The sequence below is a fragment of the Cnephaeus nilssonii genome, assembly GCF_951640355.1.
Source record: "Cnephaeus nilssonii genome assembly, chromosome: 21".
Taxonomy (NCBI): Eukaryota; Metazoa; Chordata; class Mammalia; order Chiroptera; family Vespertilionidae; genus Cnephaeus; species Cnephaeus nilssonii.
In genome coordinates, this window is record NC_137092.1 from 27,488,937 (window position 1) to 27,507,135 (window position 18,199).

Sequence of the window (18,199 nt, forward strand, 5' to 3'; positions counted from 1 at the left end):
AGTGACTCTTAGGGACATAAATATATATTGTAAAAATATAAAGAAATTTATTGAAATAAAGAGCAAATTTAAAATAGTAGTTACTTCTGAGGAGTGAAAAGGGAAAAAAATTGAGGAGGATTCAGAGACAACTGTGCAGGTAAGATTTTTATTTCTTTAAGTGATTAAAATATACCCAACTTAACATATTATAATAAATAATTATAATAGAAAAGAGTTTACCCCAAGACTTGACTTTTAAAATGCGAATTTACTCTTATTTTCCCCACCTTGTTATATAATCTTCATAATAATAAAATTTAATGACTGTGTAATTCAGTGTTTTGATATAATACAATTTAATAACATAATGATAATACAGTTAAATGATCTTTTCAGTTTCTTCCCTTAAGGTAGATATCCAGAAATAGAATTACTAGGTCAAAGGAAATACACATTTTAATTATTTTTGGTGCTCATTGCCTCATTGCTTTTCAAAAGTGTTTTTGCAAATTTATATTTTCAAAATGTATGCATGAGAATAACAGTGTTACTTTACCTTTTCCAACAGTAGATATTTTAAGTATTTTTGAATTATTAATTTAATAATAACTACTTTATAATTTTGCTAATGAAATTGAATATTTATTCTTCGATTCATCATTACTACTCATACTTACTCTTTTATGAGTTACGTATATTTGTTCTGTGGGAAGTTGTAGTTAAAATATTTGCAATGATCAAATATCACTATAGAATACGTAGCCCAGAGGCCTTATAATTTTTTCTCTCATTCTATGTTTACAAGGAAGAAATATACTGAATTAACAGAAATGAGCCTTAAATTTAACTCTCTTAAGGGGAGAGCTTACCTTTATAAATGGTAAAGACACAATATTTTTTTAGAAAGGTGTATAATTTAATTTAAGGTTTCTTACTGTGGCAAATTGATCTAGACAGGTTCTTTTTTATTATTTCCTCTTTTTTTTTTTTTGACAGTATTGCAGATGACCCCCTCCCCCACCTCCTTTGCCCTACTCCACTCAGCAAGAATATACCCACGCCTATGTTCATAGCAGCATTACTTAAACAGGTTTCTTTTCTGAAGTGCTTCCCTAAAGTGCTATTACTATCAATAACAGGCAGGTGGTCAGGAGCTGTTTGGTTGCTTGTTTATTTTTTCATAAAACATCTTACACTTATTGTTTTCTAAAAACCTGCCTTGAAACACGCTTGGAGATAGTCATCCTTTTATACTCTGCTTCAGGTCCCTCATAGAAAATGGCTTGAGGGAAGCAGTGAGCCTATATCAGTGTAGCTACTGGGAACCTCTGGGGGGCCGGATGATGTATAAGAAGGCTGGGGACCTACGCTCATGACTCTCTGTTTTACATACAGTTCATCCCCGGACCTCCGATTTAGTATGGCTTTGTGTGATCAGGAGAAAGCTTTCAGATACCAGAGAAAAGAAAACGTAAAGGAAAACATGAAGAAACTCCTGGGTCTGGAGAATAGTGAAAGCTTATGTTCTACACGTGATGTGAGTTGTAAATTTTTCAAATGTTATTGCAATTTAATAATAATTTTGTTTGTACTTCCTCCCCAATTCTTCCCAAATATGAAAACATTTGGGAAAATGTGTGCAGCTTTTTGAGATAAGGTAAGGTAAAGCGTTTCATAAATGGAAACTCTTTGAGGAAGGTCATCACAAATGCTGCCCACATTTGGAAATATTTATCAGATGTTGCTATTAAAAGAGGCATACGCATACTTATGCACAAACAAGATGATCATTTCATTAGTAGGGAAAGTTTAGTGTCAGGTATAAAAAAGATCATTGAATTAATTTTAATGTAGACTAAGATTAAACAACTGTGGAATTATCATTACTGAACAAGAAGATGTTACAGATCTTATTAAGGATAACACAATTAAAAAAATAGATGTGAACAGGGAACATGAAAGGGAATGTTCTAAATTCTTAGTTTCAGAGCAGAAAGTTAAAAGATAACATCCAAAATAATGATTTCTACCTTTTAATGTTTTTCATAATACTAATTATAGAGATCTTAAAATTACAATATTTTGTGAACAAATATTGAAAATACAATCCTTTAATTGTACTTTATCTTCTTTTTCTTTCCTTAAATTCCAGTAAAATAATAATCCAGTTTTTGGCTGTTTATTCATTTACTATCCCTTCATCTATCTATCCATCCATCCATCATTCATTCATTTATCCAAACATCCATTCAACCATTCATTTATTGTTTTATCTTTCTATCTGAAATCTACCAAAAAATGTTACTGTATTTAATAGTATTCTGTTGCATATTTGAAAGTTGCTCAGAGAGTAGATCTTAAAAATCCTTATCACAAGAAAAAAAATTTTAACTACCTTGAGATGGATGTTAACTAGACTTATTGTGGTGATCAGTTTACAATATATACAAATAGTGAATCATGTTGTACAACTGAAACTAATCTAATGTTATATATTAATTATACTTCCATAAAAAATGAAAAAACAAATTCCTGTAATTTCATCAAATGGTATGATGAAATTCCTTCTTAGTGGTATATCAGCTAATTTTTTATTTATTTCTTTGAACTTTCTGTTAATTGAATATTTTAAATGAATATAATTTATTTTTAGAAAGATAATATTTGTATAAAAAGCATAAGTAAATATATATACATATATTCCCATACATGTACACACAGACTGGGATTCAAGATTATTAATTTACTAGAGGTTCAGTGCACGAATTCGTGCACAGGTGGAGTCCAGCCGGCCCTGCCCCAATGGGGTGGATTGGGGCCGGGCCTGTCAGCGGGAGGAGATGGCAGGAGGTTGGCCGCAGGTCTGCCCCAATTGGGACCCGATCAGGGCTGGGCCAGCTGTGGGGAGGGGCCATGGGCGATTGGCCAGAGGGCCCTGCCACCGATTGGGGTTGGGGGTGCTGATTGCAGGCAGGGCCGGCTGTGGAGAGGGGCTGTGGGTGGTGGGCCAGCCAGCCCCATCCCCAAATGGTGTGGGGGGCTGATCAGGGATAGAGCTGGCTGGGGAGAGGGGCCACGGGCAGTTGGCTGGCCAAACCTGCCCCTGATCAGCCCCCACACCATTTGGGGATGGGGCTGGCCAGCCCACAACCCACAGCCCCTTGTATGGGGCTGGGTGAGGGGAGGGGCTGTAGGAGGTTGGTGGGCTGGCCCCGCCAACTATTGGTGTAGGGGGGGCAATCAGGGGCAGGGTTGGCCAGGGGGAGGGGCTGCAGGCCAATTGGGGTGGTGGAGACCCATGGGGCAGGGCCGGCTGGGGGGAGGGGCCGCAGGAGGTTGGCCGGCTGGCCCCACCCCCTGATCAGGCCAGTTCACTGGCCGCAGTGGGCATCATAGCGACCAGTCATTCTGGTCATTATAGCGTTTTGGTCGCTGACTTTTTATATAGATAGATTTTTAGAAAGATAATATTTGTAAAAAAATCATAAGTAAATATATATACAGATGTTCCCATATATGCACACACAGATGGATTTAAGATTATTGTAAATTAAATTGTAAATTGTCTTGTGAATACCATTGGAAATGAGACATGGATTCTGAGTAAGGGAGCCAGATGGGCACCGGGTCCCACACCTGGTCTCGGAATGTGTTTGCAGGTGAGCATGGGGGTGGGGTGGGAAGCGAATCTGCTGGGGCTGGAATGGCTGTGATGGGAGCAGACTCGGAGATAAAATGTTGCTCATGAAGAATTTTTGCTAAAAGGAAGCTGGGAGGAGAAGCGAAACCTCCATTGAAGTTTCTATATTTTTTAAAAAAGGACTGGACTTCTCTTCCATCCAGTCTTGCTGTCACCATACAGATCCCTGGTGGCACTTGTGGTTGATTATGGTCTCAGGTTAATTAGTCCTTGAGAACACTTCCTTCTCTGCATACTACTCAGAAGTTTCTGGCTTTCTGGGAAACATTTTTTTCCTATAGTAAACCTTTCGGCAGCAATTCTACCTTCTGGGGTCCCTTAAAGTGAAAGTGAGTTCATTAGTGCAGCAGTGAGACCGAGAGCGGCTCCTCCCCAGTCAGAGCAGCCGCTTTAGTGGAATTTGCTTCCTTTACTGAGGTTGTTTAGAGGGAGGGGGGTGTAGGGTATTCAGTGGGGGGAGGAATATTCAGGTTCTTCCTGAGGAAGGGGTGATTTCTCAGAGGAGCTCCATAGACCATTTTGTGTCCTTAAATGGGCTTTATTTTTCCAATCATGCCAGTGTGGAGTGTGTCCTTTAGCATGCTAATATATTACACTAAGTGTATAATCTGGCCAGAGTTACTGTTAGATGAAATTAGTTACCTTGTTGGATCGAGCTGGTCTCTGCCGGTTTTAAGCATCTGGTCTAATCCAATGGCCTATGGTCTTATCTTCTCAACAGTTCCTGTAGCTTTAAAAAATATATATATTTTTATTGACTTCAGAGAGGAAGAGGGGAGAGAGGGAGAGGAACATCAATGATGAGAGAATCATTGCTTGGCTGCCTCCTGCAGGTGCCCTACTGGGGATCGAGCCCACAACACCCAGGCATGTGTCCTGACCAGAATGGAACCTGGGACCCTTCAGTCTGCAGGCCAACACTCTATCTACTGAACCAAACCTGCTGGGGCTTGTTTCTGTAGTTCTTACTGACTGCTGCTGTTCCACCACATCCCCTATATCAGTAGGGTTGACATACCTAATACCCCATGCATATCCTTGGGCTCTTCCCTCTGAGTTCTGTGGAAGAAATCGCCCTTTTCTTTCAAATACAGGTCCACATCAGACATGGATTGCAAACCCCAGTTAGGAACTCCATACGTCAATTGTTTAGTCCCCTCAGGGCCACTCCCCACCTATATTGTCTGCCTCTATACCTCTGTATGAATTTTTCCTATAAAAATATAAATATATTCTAAACTCTGATATAAAGAGAAAAAAGGAACTTTCTGCTCTGCTTCTCTCATCTTCACACACAGACTTCTCCAAAGTTTCCTACACAACCTCACTCTACTTCCTCACTCTCCCCAGGTTTCTGCCCTCACTATTCCAGCTGGTCACCGGTACTAACTAATAAATGCAAAGGATCTTCCTCCAGACCTGTCCTACCCAACCTGCAGTTGCAAATGACAAATGTCTCCCTTCTTTTTGGAACATTCTCTACCCTTCTCTCACTGCCGCCTTCTGGTTTTCATTGGGCCTCTTTGGTTCCCTTTGCCAGAACATCTTCCTCTGCCTGTTATTTAAACAGAGGAGTTCTTCAAGACTCAGTCCTGGGCCATCTTTCTCCTCAAGCTGCTCTCTCCTTAGGAATTCTCTCTCTGTTCCATGTTATCACCCAACACCTGTGTGCTAAGAACTCTTCCATATTTATCAACAACTTAGAACCTTTGTTCTGAGCTTCAACCTGAATGTCTACACACCTGTTTGGCTTCTTCACTAGTGTTTCTCACCCCTCAAACTCAGCAGGTCCAACCCTGAAAGTAAGACCCTGTCTCTTCGGCTAGGCCTGTCTTCACTCTCCCACTTCCTGTTCACACTAAATGCAGAGGGATCTTTTAAAAATAGAAATCTGATTCTATCAAACCCAAGTTTAAAATCTTTCCATTGCTCTAGGGCAGGGGTGGGGAACCTTTGTTCTGCCAAGGGCCATTTGGATAATTATAACATCACTCTGGGGCCATAACAAAATTATCAACTTAAAAATTAGCCTGTTATATTGGGTCAAACATTTAATTAACTCACCCCTAATGCCTTGGCAGGGCCAGACCAAATGATTTCTCAGGCCTAATGTGGCCCCAGGGCCAAACCTTCCCCACCCTTGTTCTAGGAATTGGCCTCACAGAATCTTTCCAGGTTCATTTTTTGCCAATTTATCCCAAATTCATTGCCCCTCCCCACTAGGTGCCTCTAAGGTCCATGTCTCCACAGAACCCTTGCCCAAGTATTACTCCTGCAGACATTTCTTCTTACTGCAGTGTGCTTCCCCTGTACCATCCCTCTCCTCCCCACCTGCTATTCTGATAACTAACACCCTCCCATTCTTTAATCAGTGCATATGTCACTTCTGAGACTTTCTCTCTCCCTCCTCAGCTCTTCCCTCCCTCCTCCCAAGTGCCAGTTAGTTCTCTCAGTTATATTCTCTTATGGCACAAATATGCACATTATCTTTCTAGCATTCACCACAATAGTACTTAAAAATCACTTGTACAAATTATCCATTTCCTGATTGTTCTCTCCATTAGAATGTAAATTACATGAGGACCAGGACAGTGTCTGTTATTTGCCTTTATATTCCCAGCACCTATCCAGGGTACAGATTTAGGCAGTGGCTCGGCATTGCATGCATGGGATGAATTAGTTAAAAAGACAGATATCAGGGGCTCAAAACTGAGGAACCCTAGAATCAGGATTTAGGAGGAGATACAGGTGGAGGAGAAGGTTTGGGCGAAAAGAGTCCAGTTTGACCTGTTTAGTTAGAAATGCATGTGAGACATACAGATGTCAAGCTGGCCTGTTCTTAGGTTGTCCTTCTCAAAAGTTGAAAAGTTGCTCTTGAACCCCTTGGCACTCCTTGTTTTGTGGAAAGGAGTCTTCCTGGGAAAATAAAATTTGGCCTAATATCCATACAATTGGCTTTTTTTTTTTTCCAACAGTGGGAGAATGAGGTAATTATACTTCACTCTGGGATATTCTTAAAAAATATAAAATTCATGTTTTTGGAAGCAATTCCTAAAATTAAGACATTTGTTGTTTGGTTTTAGTCCAGACTTTTTTCTCTTGGCAGAAAAAGTCATTTTCGATACACTCAGCACCACCCATTCCCATAACACAAGTAACATTTCCCCATTTTTATGTTACTCCTTGGCCAAGGGTGCCTTCCGCTCCCACTTCCCTCGCTCCCTGCCAAGATCCTTACTTTCTATTCAGTACTGCTGATGGCACCTGTAAGGTCTGGAGGAGCATGCTGTTGTGGAAGTTTATTACACAAAGAAGAGTTCTACTCAATTTTCAGAGACTATGACTACCTTCTTCACAGTTTTCAACAAACAGCATCCAGTGTAGGACCTCAGTTTTTCACAGAACTAGAACAAATAATCCTAACACTCATGTGGAACCACAGAAGACACTGAAGAGCCAAAGAAATCTTTGGAAAGAAGAACAAAGTTGGAGGTATCACACTCCCTAATTTCAAACCATAGTACAAGGTTATAGTTATCAAACCAGTATGGGACTGGTACAAAAACAGACATAGATCAGTGGAACGCCCAGAAATAAACCCATGCTTATATGGTCCATGAATCTTCTACAAAGGCAGCAAGAGTACACAATGGGAAAAGGACTGTCTCTTTTATAAATAATGTTGGGAAAACTGAACATTATATGCAAAAAAATGAAAGTGGACCACTTTCTTACACCATATACAAAAATAAGCTCAAAATGGATTAAAGACTTAAATGTAAGACCTGAAACCATGAAATTCCAGAAGAAAATACAGGCAGTAAACTTTTTGACATTAATCTTTGAAATATATTTTTTATATTTCTCCTCTAGCAAAAACAGCAAAAGCAAAAATAAACAAATGGGACTCTATCACTCTAAAACATTTTTGTACAGTGAAGAAAATAATCAAATGAAACAAAAAAAGGCAACTGATTGAATAGAAGATATTTCCAAATGACATATCTAGTATGGAGTTACTATCCAAAATATATAAAGAAATTATACAAGTCAACATAAAAAACATAATCCAAGGATTTGAATAGATATTTTTCCAAAGAAAACATATAGATGGCCAACATGAAAAGATGCTCAAAATTGATCATTAGGGAAATGCAAATCAAAACCACAATGAGATATCACTTCACACATGTCAGAATGGCTATTATCAAAAAGACAAAAACAGCCCTAGCTGGTTTGGCTTAGTGGATAGAGCCTTGGCCTGTGGACTGAAGGGTCCTGGGTTTGATTCAAGTCAAGGGCACATACCTCAGTTGCAGGCTCCTGACCCTGGTGGGGCAGATGTGGGAGGCAGCCAATCAATGTGTCTCTCTCACATTGGTGTTCCTCTCTGTCTCTTCCTCTCCTTTCCACTTTCTCTAAAAATCAATGGAGAAAATATCCTCCAGTGAGGATTAAAAAAAAAAAAGACAAAAAGCATCTTGGTGAGGATGTGGAGAAAAGGGAACCCTCATGCTCTCTTTGTGGGACTATAAATTGGTTTAGCCATTATGGAAAATAGTATGGCAGTCCCCCCTACCCCCACCAAATTAAAAATGGAACTGACATACAACCAAGCAATTTGACTATTTGCATTTTTCTGAAGAAAATGAAAACAGTAATTCGAAAACATATGCACACTCCTGTGCTCATTGAAGCATTATTTACAATGGCCAAGATATGGGGGCAACCTATGTGTCCACTGATAGATAAATGGATCAAGATGTGGTGCATCGCCCTGACCGGTTTGGCTCAGTGGATAGAGCGTCGGCCTGCGGACTGAAGGGGCCCGGGTTCGATTCCGGTCAAGGGCATGTACCTTGGTTGCGGGCACATCCCCAGTGGGGGGTGTGCAGGAGGCAGCTGATCGAGGTTTCTCTCTCATAGATGTTTCTGGCTCTCTCTCCCTCTCCCTTCCTCTCTGTGAAAAATCAATAAAATACATTTGAAAAAAAAAAAAAAAAGATGTGGTGCATCTACTGAGTGGGATGTTACTCAGCCATAAGTCATGTTTCTGTAAGCAGATTGCTGTATATAATGTGGGTGTGAATCCAACTAGGTGAAGGCCTAAATAGAACAAAATGGCCAAACTCCCAAGTAAGAGGGAATTCCCAGAGACTGCCTTTGGACTTCATCGGCACCAGTGTCTCTGCCTGCTGGCGTTTGAACTAGAACTCCATTGTTGACAATCCTGGTCTGGGCCCATAGCCCATACTGCAGCTTTGAACTTGTCAATGTGCATAATCACATGAGCCAGTTCCTTCTCTCTCTCTCTCTCTCTCTCTCTCTCTCTCTCTCTCTCTCTCTCTCTCTCTCATTCTCTCTCTCTCTCCCTCTCTCCTCTCTTTTTCTCTTCAAGTTCTTTTTCTCTGGAGAATCCTAATACAGGAGCTAAGGAGGCAAAAGTCTTTCTATAACTGTCACCTTAAAAATTTATAAAACTGTAAAAAAAAATCTTTGAGCTCTTTAGAATTTTCTTTTGCAAGGGCGGAAATTAATAATATCTGTCAGCTCATTTATAAAAATAATTTAATCAAATCCAGAAGGTTTTTGGTAAATGAACATTTATTTCTCGTAATCACGTGAGAGAAGTATGAGCAATATTCATTGATATCATTTATGCACAAATACTGGTGCTATTAGGTCTAAATATAACTTAAAACTCTCAACAACATTTACTTGGTTGATTCTTTTAGATACAGAGCCAGGACTAACAGCTGCAGCTTATAACTTCCCAGTTATTTTTTTGAAAGTTGTATCAGAATGACCATGATTATTGGAAATTTAAATATAGCTGTGTTTTATTGCATAAAGTTGTACTGATCATCTGAAGTGATAGATGAATCTGAAACATAATTTAGCTAAACAAAGACTGCTCTTTATTCTTTACTCAATAAAGAATACTCTTTTTTTCTGAGCAATGAGAAAAGGAAAAAATATGAATTATGGTGTCACTTTACATCCTGGGGCTGCCACTTATTAGCTGTCTGCACTGAATACCTCCTCATCTGAAAAATGAGGAAATAATAAGATCTCCTTTTGAGGGCCGTGAGGGTTAAATGAAATAAATTGAGTAAAAGAGCTCATGCTAGGGTCCCACACACAGTATTTTCTAGATACCTGGTAAGGCTAATTTTCCTTTTTTTATATAGTTAATAAAATTTATAATTTCATAGTTTTATGTTCTGTATGAGTTATAGAATTTAGAATGTTACTAGTAGCCAAAAGCTTCAAGCTTGTTAATTCTACCCAATAGTTTTAAATATAAGGAAGCTGCGTACAAGGAGGATTTTGTCTGCTTCAGGTCACAAAGTTAGTTGTAGAGAAAACTTTCAGAGGCAGAGCGAATCAAAAGCTTTGGAGTCTTACAGACCCAGCTTTGAACCTGCAGGACACCACTTTATAGCTTTTCAGGAATAGAAAAATTATATTTGGGTTTTTATTACTTTTTCTTTCAAATGGAGGTAATAGTACTTCATATAGTTGTGAAACTTAAATGATATGATGCATAAAAACAGATTGATTCATGTGCAATAAATGAAGGGGATAATTATATTCTCAGAAATCTTTCATTATTTGATTATTCAATTTTTATATACAAACTAAAGGCCCGATGCACGAAGATTCATGCAAGAATGGGCCTTCCTTCCCCTGGCTGCTGGCACTGCCTTCGCTACAGCCGAAGCCACCTTTTCACTCCTGCCCGGAGCCACCTTTCCACCTTCCCACACTGCCCAGAGGCCCAGAGTGGCTGGGGCGGTGCGGAACGCCTGCGTCCTGCCCTGCCCCCGGCCACTGGAAGTCTCCATATGCAAATTAACCCACCATCTTTGTTAGGTTAATTTGCATACTCACTTCTGATTGGCTGGTGGGTCAATTTGCATCTTACTCTTTTATTAGTGTAGATATCTGACATTTTCTTTTACCTGATAGCAACCCAAAATAACTGACCTAAAGATCTTCCTGAAAGGCCTCTCTAGGAATTATTGTAAAGCACTAATGAAAACAACAGTTATTTAATACATGAATTTTGGCTTAATAAGTGTCTGTTTCCAGAAAATTCTTAGCATAAAATAAGCATCCAGACATCTGTATTGGGCCACAGGTATATGAACAAGGACATCTGGGAGTTGTTTTCTGAGGATTAGAGGAGATCTTATGTTCTATTTTCCAATTTCTCTTATTAAATCTCCCTCTGAACTGCAGTGCAGGTTGTGTGTGGAGTGTTGAAATGAACAATGCAATTTGTTACTTTTTTTTTTTTTTTTTTTTACTCTAAACTACCTGATATCCGTTGGGTTTAATGTTATTTTCAATAATACAATGTTACAAGTAACCAAATCAACAGGCTGAAATAATCCTGTTTTTTTTTAATATGATCAATTTTCTTCTTCCTATAATATCAACCTGACATTTTGTACCCTTAAAGCCATTCAAAATCTTATTTTTCTCAACTTTCTAGTACGTTCCTGCTACAATAAGAATACTGGCCTCTGGTCCTAAAATCACATACTCTTTTCTGCTTATGCCTATTTTGGCCTGACCTTAGGCCCAATACTTGGCACATAGTAACAATAAAGGTCTGCTATTATTATTACTATTATTTTTATAAAGTTTTTAAAAATATATTTTTATTGATTTCAGAGAGGAAGGGAGAGGGAGAGAGATAGAAACATCATTGATGAGAGAGAACCACCAATCGGCTGTGTCCTGCCTGCCCGCCTTTGGCAATTGAGCATGCAACCCAGGCTTGTGCCCTTGACTGGAATCAAACCCAGGACCTTTCAGTCCACAGGCTGATGCTCTAGCCACTTGAGCCAAACCAGCTAGGGCATTATTACTATTATTATTACTACTAGAGGCCCAGTGCACGAATTCATGCACCTTGAAAGGAACTGTGGGCTGCGAGGCTACGGAAGGCACAGGGGTGGGTCTCAGCCCATCCTCCATGCCCCTGCCCTGCCCCTCCCTCCCTGGCCCTGGTCCCCTGTCTGCTGGCAGCCCAGCTCCCACTGGTGCCGACCCCACTCGCACTCACTGACAGCATAGAGCAATTGAGGCCAGCGCCACTGTCAGCAGGTAGGAGTGGTGGCTGCTGCCCCTATCACCCCTCAGGAGCAGGGGGAGGTGGAGAAGCCCTTAAGGGCGATCAGGGCCAGCAGCCGCCGCTCACACCGCTGATGGCGCTGAGTGATCTGGACCAGCGCCAGGCACTGGCAGCGGGTGCAAGCAGCGGCTCTGGCACCAGCTGTGGGTGCAAGCAGGGCCAGCGCCAGCAGCAGGTGTGAGCACCGGGCGGGACTGCGGCACATGGGAGCAAAGAATTTTCAGTAACCACCAGAGGCTCACCCTGATGACAGCGACTGGCGCCCGCCTTGATTTGGTGTCCCCGCTCACCTGCTCCACCATCCTGCCGTGGCCAACGCCCGCCATGTTCCACACATGCCCCCTGGTGGTCAGCGCACTTCATAAAGACTGGTTGTTCTATTGTTCCAGTTGTTCCACCGTTCAGTCTATTTGCATACTAGCGTTTTATTATATAGGATTATTATATAGCTTAAAAACTCAACTCGTCTTTCAAGGCCTAATTCCAATTCCTCCTCCTTGTTCTAACTTCTTATCTGGCTTCCTTACAACTGCTCTTTGCAATTAATACTCCAGACAAGTTTTTAGGAACTTAAACATATTTTAATTTATTTATAATTTCAAAACCTATGTTTGGAGAGCATTCTGTTCATCTAAACCAGAGGTGGGAAACATTTGGCCTGCAAGGCATATAAGAGAAATCATTTGGTCTGTACCTGCCAAGGGGTTAGGGGAGAGTTAATTAAATGTTTGATCAAATACAGCAGGCTAATTTTTAAGTAGATAATTTTGTATGGCCTGCAAATTATGTATAATTATCCAAATGGCCCTTGGCTGAAAAAAGGTTCCCCACCCCTGATAAATATACACAGGTTCAAAGCTACTTAAGTGGCCCATTGAACTGGACTGGCAGAGTGTGTTTCCATGAATGAGGTCTACAATTCACATCTAATTTGATGGTGAGGGTCTTTCCATTTGAGGCCACTGTTTTAGGTAGGAGCCTAGATTAGGATGTTAGTTCTAGGTATCCTGCCCATTCACTGCCCTACCTCCAATAAGACCTCACCTCTACAGGTTCCTTCTGCATATGTAAGAGTTCGATCATCTTTTTGGTCCTTCTAGTTCTAAAGTAATGATTCCATGAATACTTGTATTTGTCACATTGGCGAATGCACACCCAATGGTCAGGGTCTAAGTGCTTGGAACACAACGCACTGGTGTTGAGTGTTCTGCATTTCTGAGGTTAAGAGCAGTATTTCCCCTTTAGCCTGGTTTTGTGTCCTGGTAACTTCTTCCGGGTAATGACAGCAACATCTGCTATGAGCAAAGCTAGAAACCCTAACAGCCTAACTACACTCCTTCCTCGTTTGCTCCTAACATTGAATCTGGTCACCAAATGTTAAAGGTTCTCCTTGTGAATGTACCTTTGATTCTATGTACCTGTTTATAAGCTTAGCTTTCTGGGTAGAGGGGAGAAGGGATCATTATATTCCATTCACATCCACAAGAAGATTTTAAAAAATGGGATTATTAGAGATAAGATAGAAATGTTAAAAGTACTTGAGCTCATCTATGCACAGGCACTCTGTGATTTGTATGTTTCTTTTGAAAATTAGATTTTTGTTACTAATATAGACAATAAAATCTGATAGTAATATGACTATTTTGATATAACTCGAATTAGATACTTGAGCCACAGCATCCTCTCTCGGTTCAAGTTCTGCTCTTCCAACCATGGAACTTGTTTGTTCATCTGTTTGAAAGCTTTGGGTTGCTTCGTGATCTGATATCTTTCGCTCCATTAACTGCTGTCTTTCATCTATAATTTTTCCTTGATAATTATTATTATTGGAAAACAATGTCAAACATTGTTTTGCACTCTTCTCCCCAGCAATATGACTCTACCTTTGCATATTTCCTTCCAGTCTGCTCCCTCTTTCCTATTCCCTTCCTGTCTCACCACTGCCTTGTCCTCAGCAGGCTCCGATTTCCCCAGATGTTGGATTGCACTCACCATGTCTCTGATGCCCTAGGGCAGTGGTTATTAAACTTTTTGGTCTCAGATATTCTTGACACACTTAAAAAATCAAACACTTCTAAGAGATTGGGTTTATATAGGTTAAATCTATGAATATTTACTTCATTAAAAACTATAACTGAGAACATTTATTGAAATATGTATTTTAAATACCGTATTTTCCGGCGTATAAGATGACTGGGCATATAAGACGACCCCCAACTTTTCCAGTTAAAATATAGAGTTTGGGATATACCCGCCCTATAAGATGACACCCGGCGTATAAGATGACCCCCGACTTTTGAGAAGATTTTCCTGGGTTAAAAAGTCGTCTTATACGCCGGAAAATATGGTAAGTCAATGTCATGTTACTAGAAATAACATACTTTATGAAAATAACAGTATTTTTCAAAGCAAAAATAAGGTGAGAAGAGCAATTTTTACAAGCATCTTCATTGTTTGACTTAACAGAAGACTGCCAGATTCTTGAATTGCTCTTGAATTCAGTCTGTTGCTATATCGCACATCATGTGGTCTCTGGAAAACTCCATCACACACTCATGAGAGAATGAGGATGAAAAAAGGCAAATAACACCTTAGTGTTAGTATAAAAATAGTTTGACTTTGTGGGGCCCCCTGAAGGCTATGCACACTTTGAGCACTGGTGCCTTAGGGTAGAGAAAAATAACCTGCTATCTTAGGCAACAGTGGGTTTGGGACCACAAACAAGAAATGACATTCTCTTCCTCTTCAAACAAACACTCTTGGGCTTTAGTCATGTTACAGGCAGCCTGTGCTTCTCCATTTTTATGGCAAAAACCCTCCATTGGCTCATGTTGCTTTTATTTCCAGAACAGCCTCCTTCCCTGTCCACATCCCTCCCTGGTGAGTAACTGCATTAAAAGTTAAGCTCAGGCCCTAACCGGTTTGGCTCAGTGGATAGAGCGTCGGCCTGTGGACTGAAGGGTCCCAAGTTCAATTTTGGTCAAGGGCATGTACCTGGGCTGTGGGCACATCCCTAGTAGGGGATGTGCAGGAGGCAGCTGATCGATGATGTTTCTCTCTCGTGTTTCTAACTCTCTATCCCTCCCCCTTCCTCTCTGAAAAAAAAAAACCAATAAAATATATATAAAAAAAAGTTAAGCTTAGGTTTCGCCTTTGTCTGTGAAGCTTCTCCTCCACTCTAATTCCTCTGATTGCAACTGACCATACCTTCTGGACCTCACACATTCCTACCCTGTGTGCTATGCACACTAGCACAAGCCTGGATGCAGGAGCCTGGGGTTCAACTCCTGACTCTGCTATTTAACTGGTTGCTGACCCTGAACAAGTTTTCAGGGTCTTAGTTCCAAGTGCCTTCGATTCCTCATCTATAAAATGGAAACATTATAGGGATTTTTAAAAGATTAAATGATTCAATTTCTGTAAAACATGAAGAACAGTTCCTGTGTGAGAGTAAGAGCTTAATGAGTATCATCTATCCCTATTCTTATTGTCATAATTTTATATTTCTATCTCAAATAAACTGCATTCTCCTATCCCTCCCATGAAACATAGAGACCACTTACGCAGGTTTATTGAATGAATTCAAGAATAAAGCAATAAATTTTGTAGGTCTTGTTAAGTTGATTAAATTCTGTTTTCTGGCTTGAACAATAGCATATATTTTGAAATGAGTCAGCATAAAGGAGCAATAAGAATTCTTGGCCAGGAAGGCCAGGGACTTACTCCACTACAGATTACCAGCTAATAGATATTAGGCAGGTAATATCATCCTTTCAGAATTTCCATCTGTAAAATGAGCAAATCCTTTTTTGCTCACCATACAGGATTTTTGAGGGGGTCAAATTAAAAACCTGCACTCAAAAGCAAACCAAAAACTGCAAAGGGCCGAGGATTGTCATTGTTATCAAATGAACTGGTTGGTCATTTTTATAATACATGTTTTCTAATATACATTAATTCTTGATTCTCTTATATGAAATATTATTTTCTTTTTTTTAAAAATTAGGCATTATCATGGTGTAAGTGATCTTAATTCTTTATCGCCAAATGTGGAACATATAACATAAAAATGGAAATTAAGCCAAAACATATTTTGTAAATTACTTTGCAAATGATCTGTGTTTTGTCATTCCAGGTGCCTGTGGTGGCCATCCTGGGCTCAGGCGGGGGTTTCCGAGCCATGGTGGGATTCTCCGGGGTGATGAAGGCACTGTATGAATCTGGAATTTTAGATTGCGCTACCTACATTGCTGGTCTTTCTGGCTCCACGTGGTTAGTATACATTTTAAATCTTAGTTTTATCATCCTAAATGTTTAGCATTTATACACCTGAAACATTAGGGGGGGAAAGGAGTTTTTGAAAAGTGGACATTAACTTTGAATTATTGAAATGTTCTAGCTTGATGCAATAACTTATATCTTAAATATGTTTTTTAAGGCAAAGTTCGTGCCTAATGATGGACTCTTGTCATAAATCCATTCCCTTTAAGCCTGTTTGTAGCATAAAATGTAGTGAAACAAATTTTAAAATATAGTAATTGTAGTAATTATATATAAATAGCACAGAACTGGAATAACATACTCCACCCATAATTAATTCAATTTTTCTATAATTTGCTGAATTGCAATCTTTCAGTGATTATGTCTAAGTCTACATGATTCACTAGGTATTCATATTCTTCTTTATGGCAAATAGAATGAAACCTTTATATAGAGAAGAAGGGAAACAGCTTTTGACTGCAGAAATTCAATAAATTTCACTGATTTGTATTTAACTAATTATGAAATCAATCCTTTAAATATATTTAAGCTCAATTAAACTTGAATAGAGAGTAAAAACACATTTATGTATATATACAATATTTGTACACTGTAGATTTACCTTTTCTAAATATAGGAACATTTTCAAAGTAGAGAGTACACACATTTTGGTTTGCCTACCTCACATAAGCACATTGAACATCAAACATTAGTCCTTGCTTAGACGTCTCAAATAAAGGTGTCACCTTATTACAAATGTCTGACTTTGACTTATAAGACTGTTTAGTCACTCACCCATAGGAAAGCCTATCTGTCATAATATTGTATTATATGTGTCTAGCATTTTAAAATGTCAGTGCCTTCTCAGCCTGTGACATGGATATTAGCTTTCTATCATTTTTTTTTTTTCAAGAAAATTTGACTCAGCCCTGACTGGTTTGGCTCAGTGGATAGAGTGTCGGCCTGCGGACTGAAAGGTCCCAGGTTCGATTCTGGTCAAGGGCATGTACCTTGGTTGCAGGCACATCCCCAGTAGGAGGTGTGCAGGAGGCAGCTGATCGATGTTTCTCTCTCATCGATGTTTCTGACTATCCCTCTCCCTTCCTCTCTGAAACCAATAAAAATATATTTAAAAAAATAAATAGATGGATCATGGATAGAAAAAGATTCAGGTGAAGACAGGACAGGACAAGATAGAAAGCACAAAAGCTGTTAACCCTGGAGAGAAAAGACACTTCCTGGGACGGAAGAAGAGGTGGAAGAGGTGGTCCAGATGATTCATGGTAACCATTCTCTCTTGGAAATTACGGCTGAGGAGGTAAAAAGTTCAAAGGAAGGAATTCGGAAAGAATTGAAAAAACAAATTACGCTCTGTGTTGTGTAAGTTTATATTGGGCTGATCCATGACCATGACTTGGCACGAGAATGAAGTAATACGGAAGTGTCTGGAGAAGACTTGGACCTCCCAATAAGTTTTCTGCGATCACAAAAGAGAATTTTCTGTAGAACAAAAGCTTCCCTTGTAACTGCTACTACCTTTAGGATAATTATTTCTGAAATTGTTTTTGGATGATACTTGTTATTCATTAAATATATATTAGCCAACCAGGAGAACCAACATGAGTGAATTAAGAGAATCAGGACAGTAATTCTGTGTTCTCCTCCTCAGCTCAGTACAGCTATACATATGTAGCATCATAAGAGGCTATTGGATGTGGACTGCCATGTGTATGGTAATACCATCTAAAGAGAAATGAGATCAGCTCTGTATCTATAGAGAGCGGGGCCCAATTCATTAAACTGATGAATATTTCAGGAATTCCTCTGGCTGATGGCCAAGAATCTTCACAAGAAAGCAAATCATCAGATTTGTGTCCTCAGAAATTCTGAGACCTACCTTTGGCCAGTCTTGGGATTCTGCCTAGTTGGTCAGTGGATGATTAAAAACCACATTTGTCAGCCTTAGACATTCACAGGAATCGTACAGCATCATTGAAAGTCAAATCATCAAATTGCTTGACTAGTATTAATTATATCCAGTCAAAGTCAATTAATTTTCATGACTCCAGTGCGTTGTGTCATCAGTCCCTGGTAGTCTGCTGCAGATGCCC

At 39.7% G+C, this 18,199-nt stretch overlaps 1 protein-coding gene across 3 annotated transcripts in view; it reads left to right on the forward strand.

Moving 5' to 3' along the window:
- Positions 1-18,199, forward strand: part of PLA2G4A (phospholipase A2 group IVA) — a 232,561-nt gene that overhangs the window by 171,375 nt on the left and 42,987 nt on the right. For all 3 annotated transcript variants that reach the window (XM_079761548.1, XM_079761547.1, XM_079761546.1), the window contains 2 exons: positions 1,378-1,519; positions 15,964-16,100. In XM_079761548.1, coding sequence (XP_079617674.1) covers positions 1,378-1,519; positions 15,964-16,100 — 279 coding nt within the window. The remainder of the gene's footprint in view (positions 1-1,377; positions 1,520-15,963; positions 16,101-18,199) is intronic.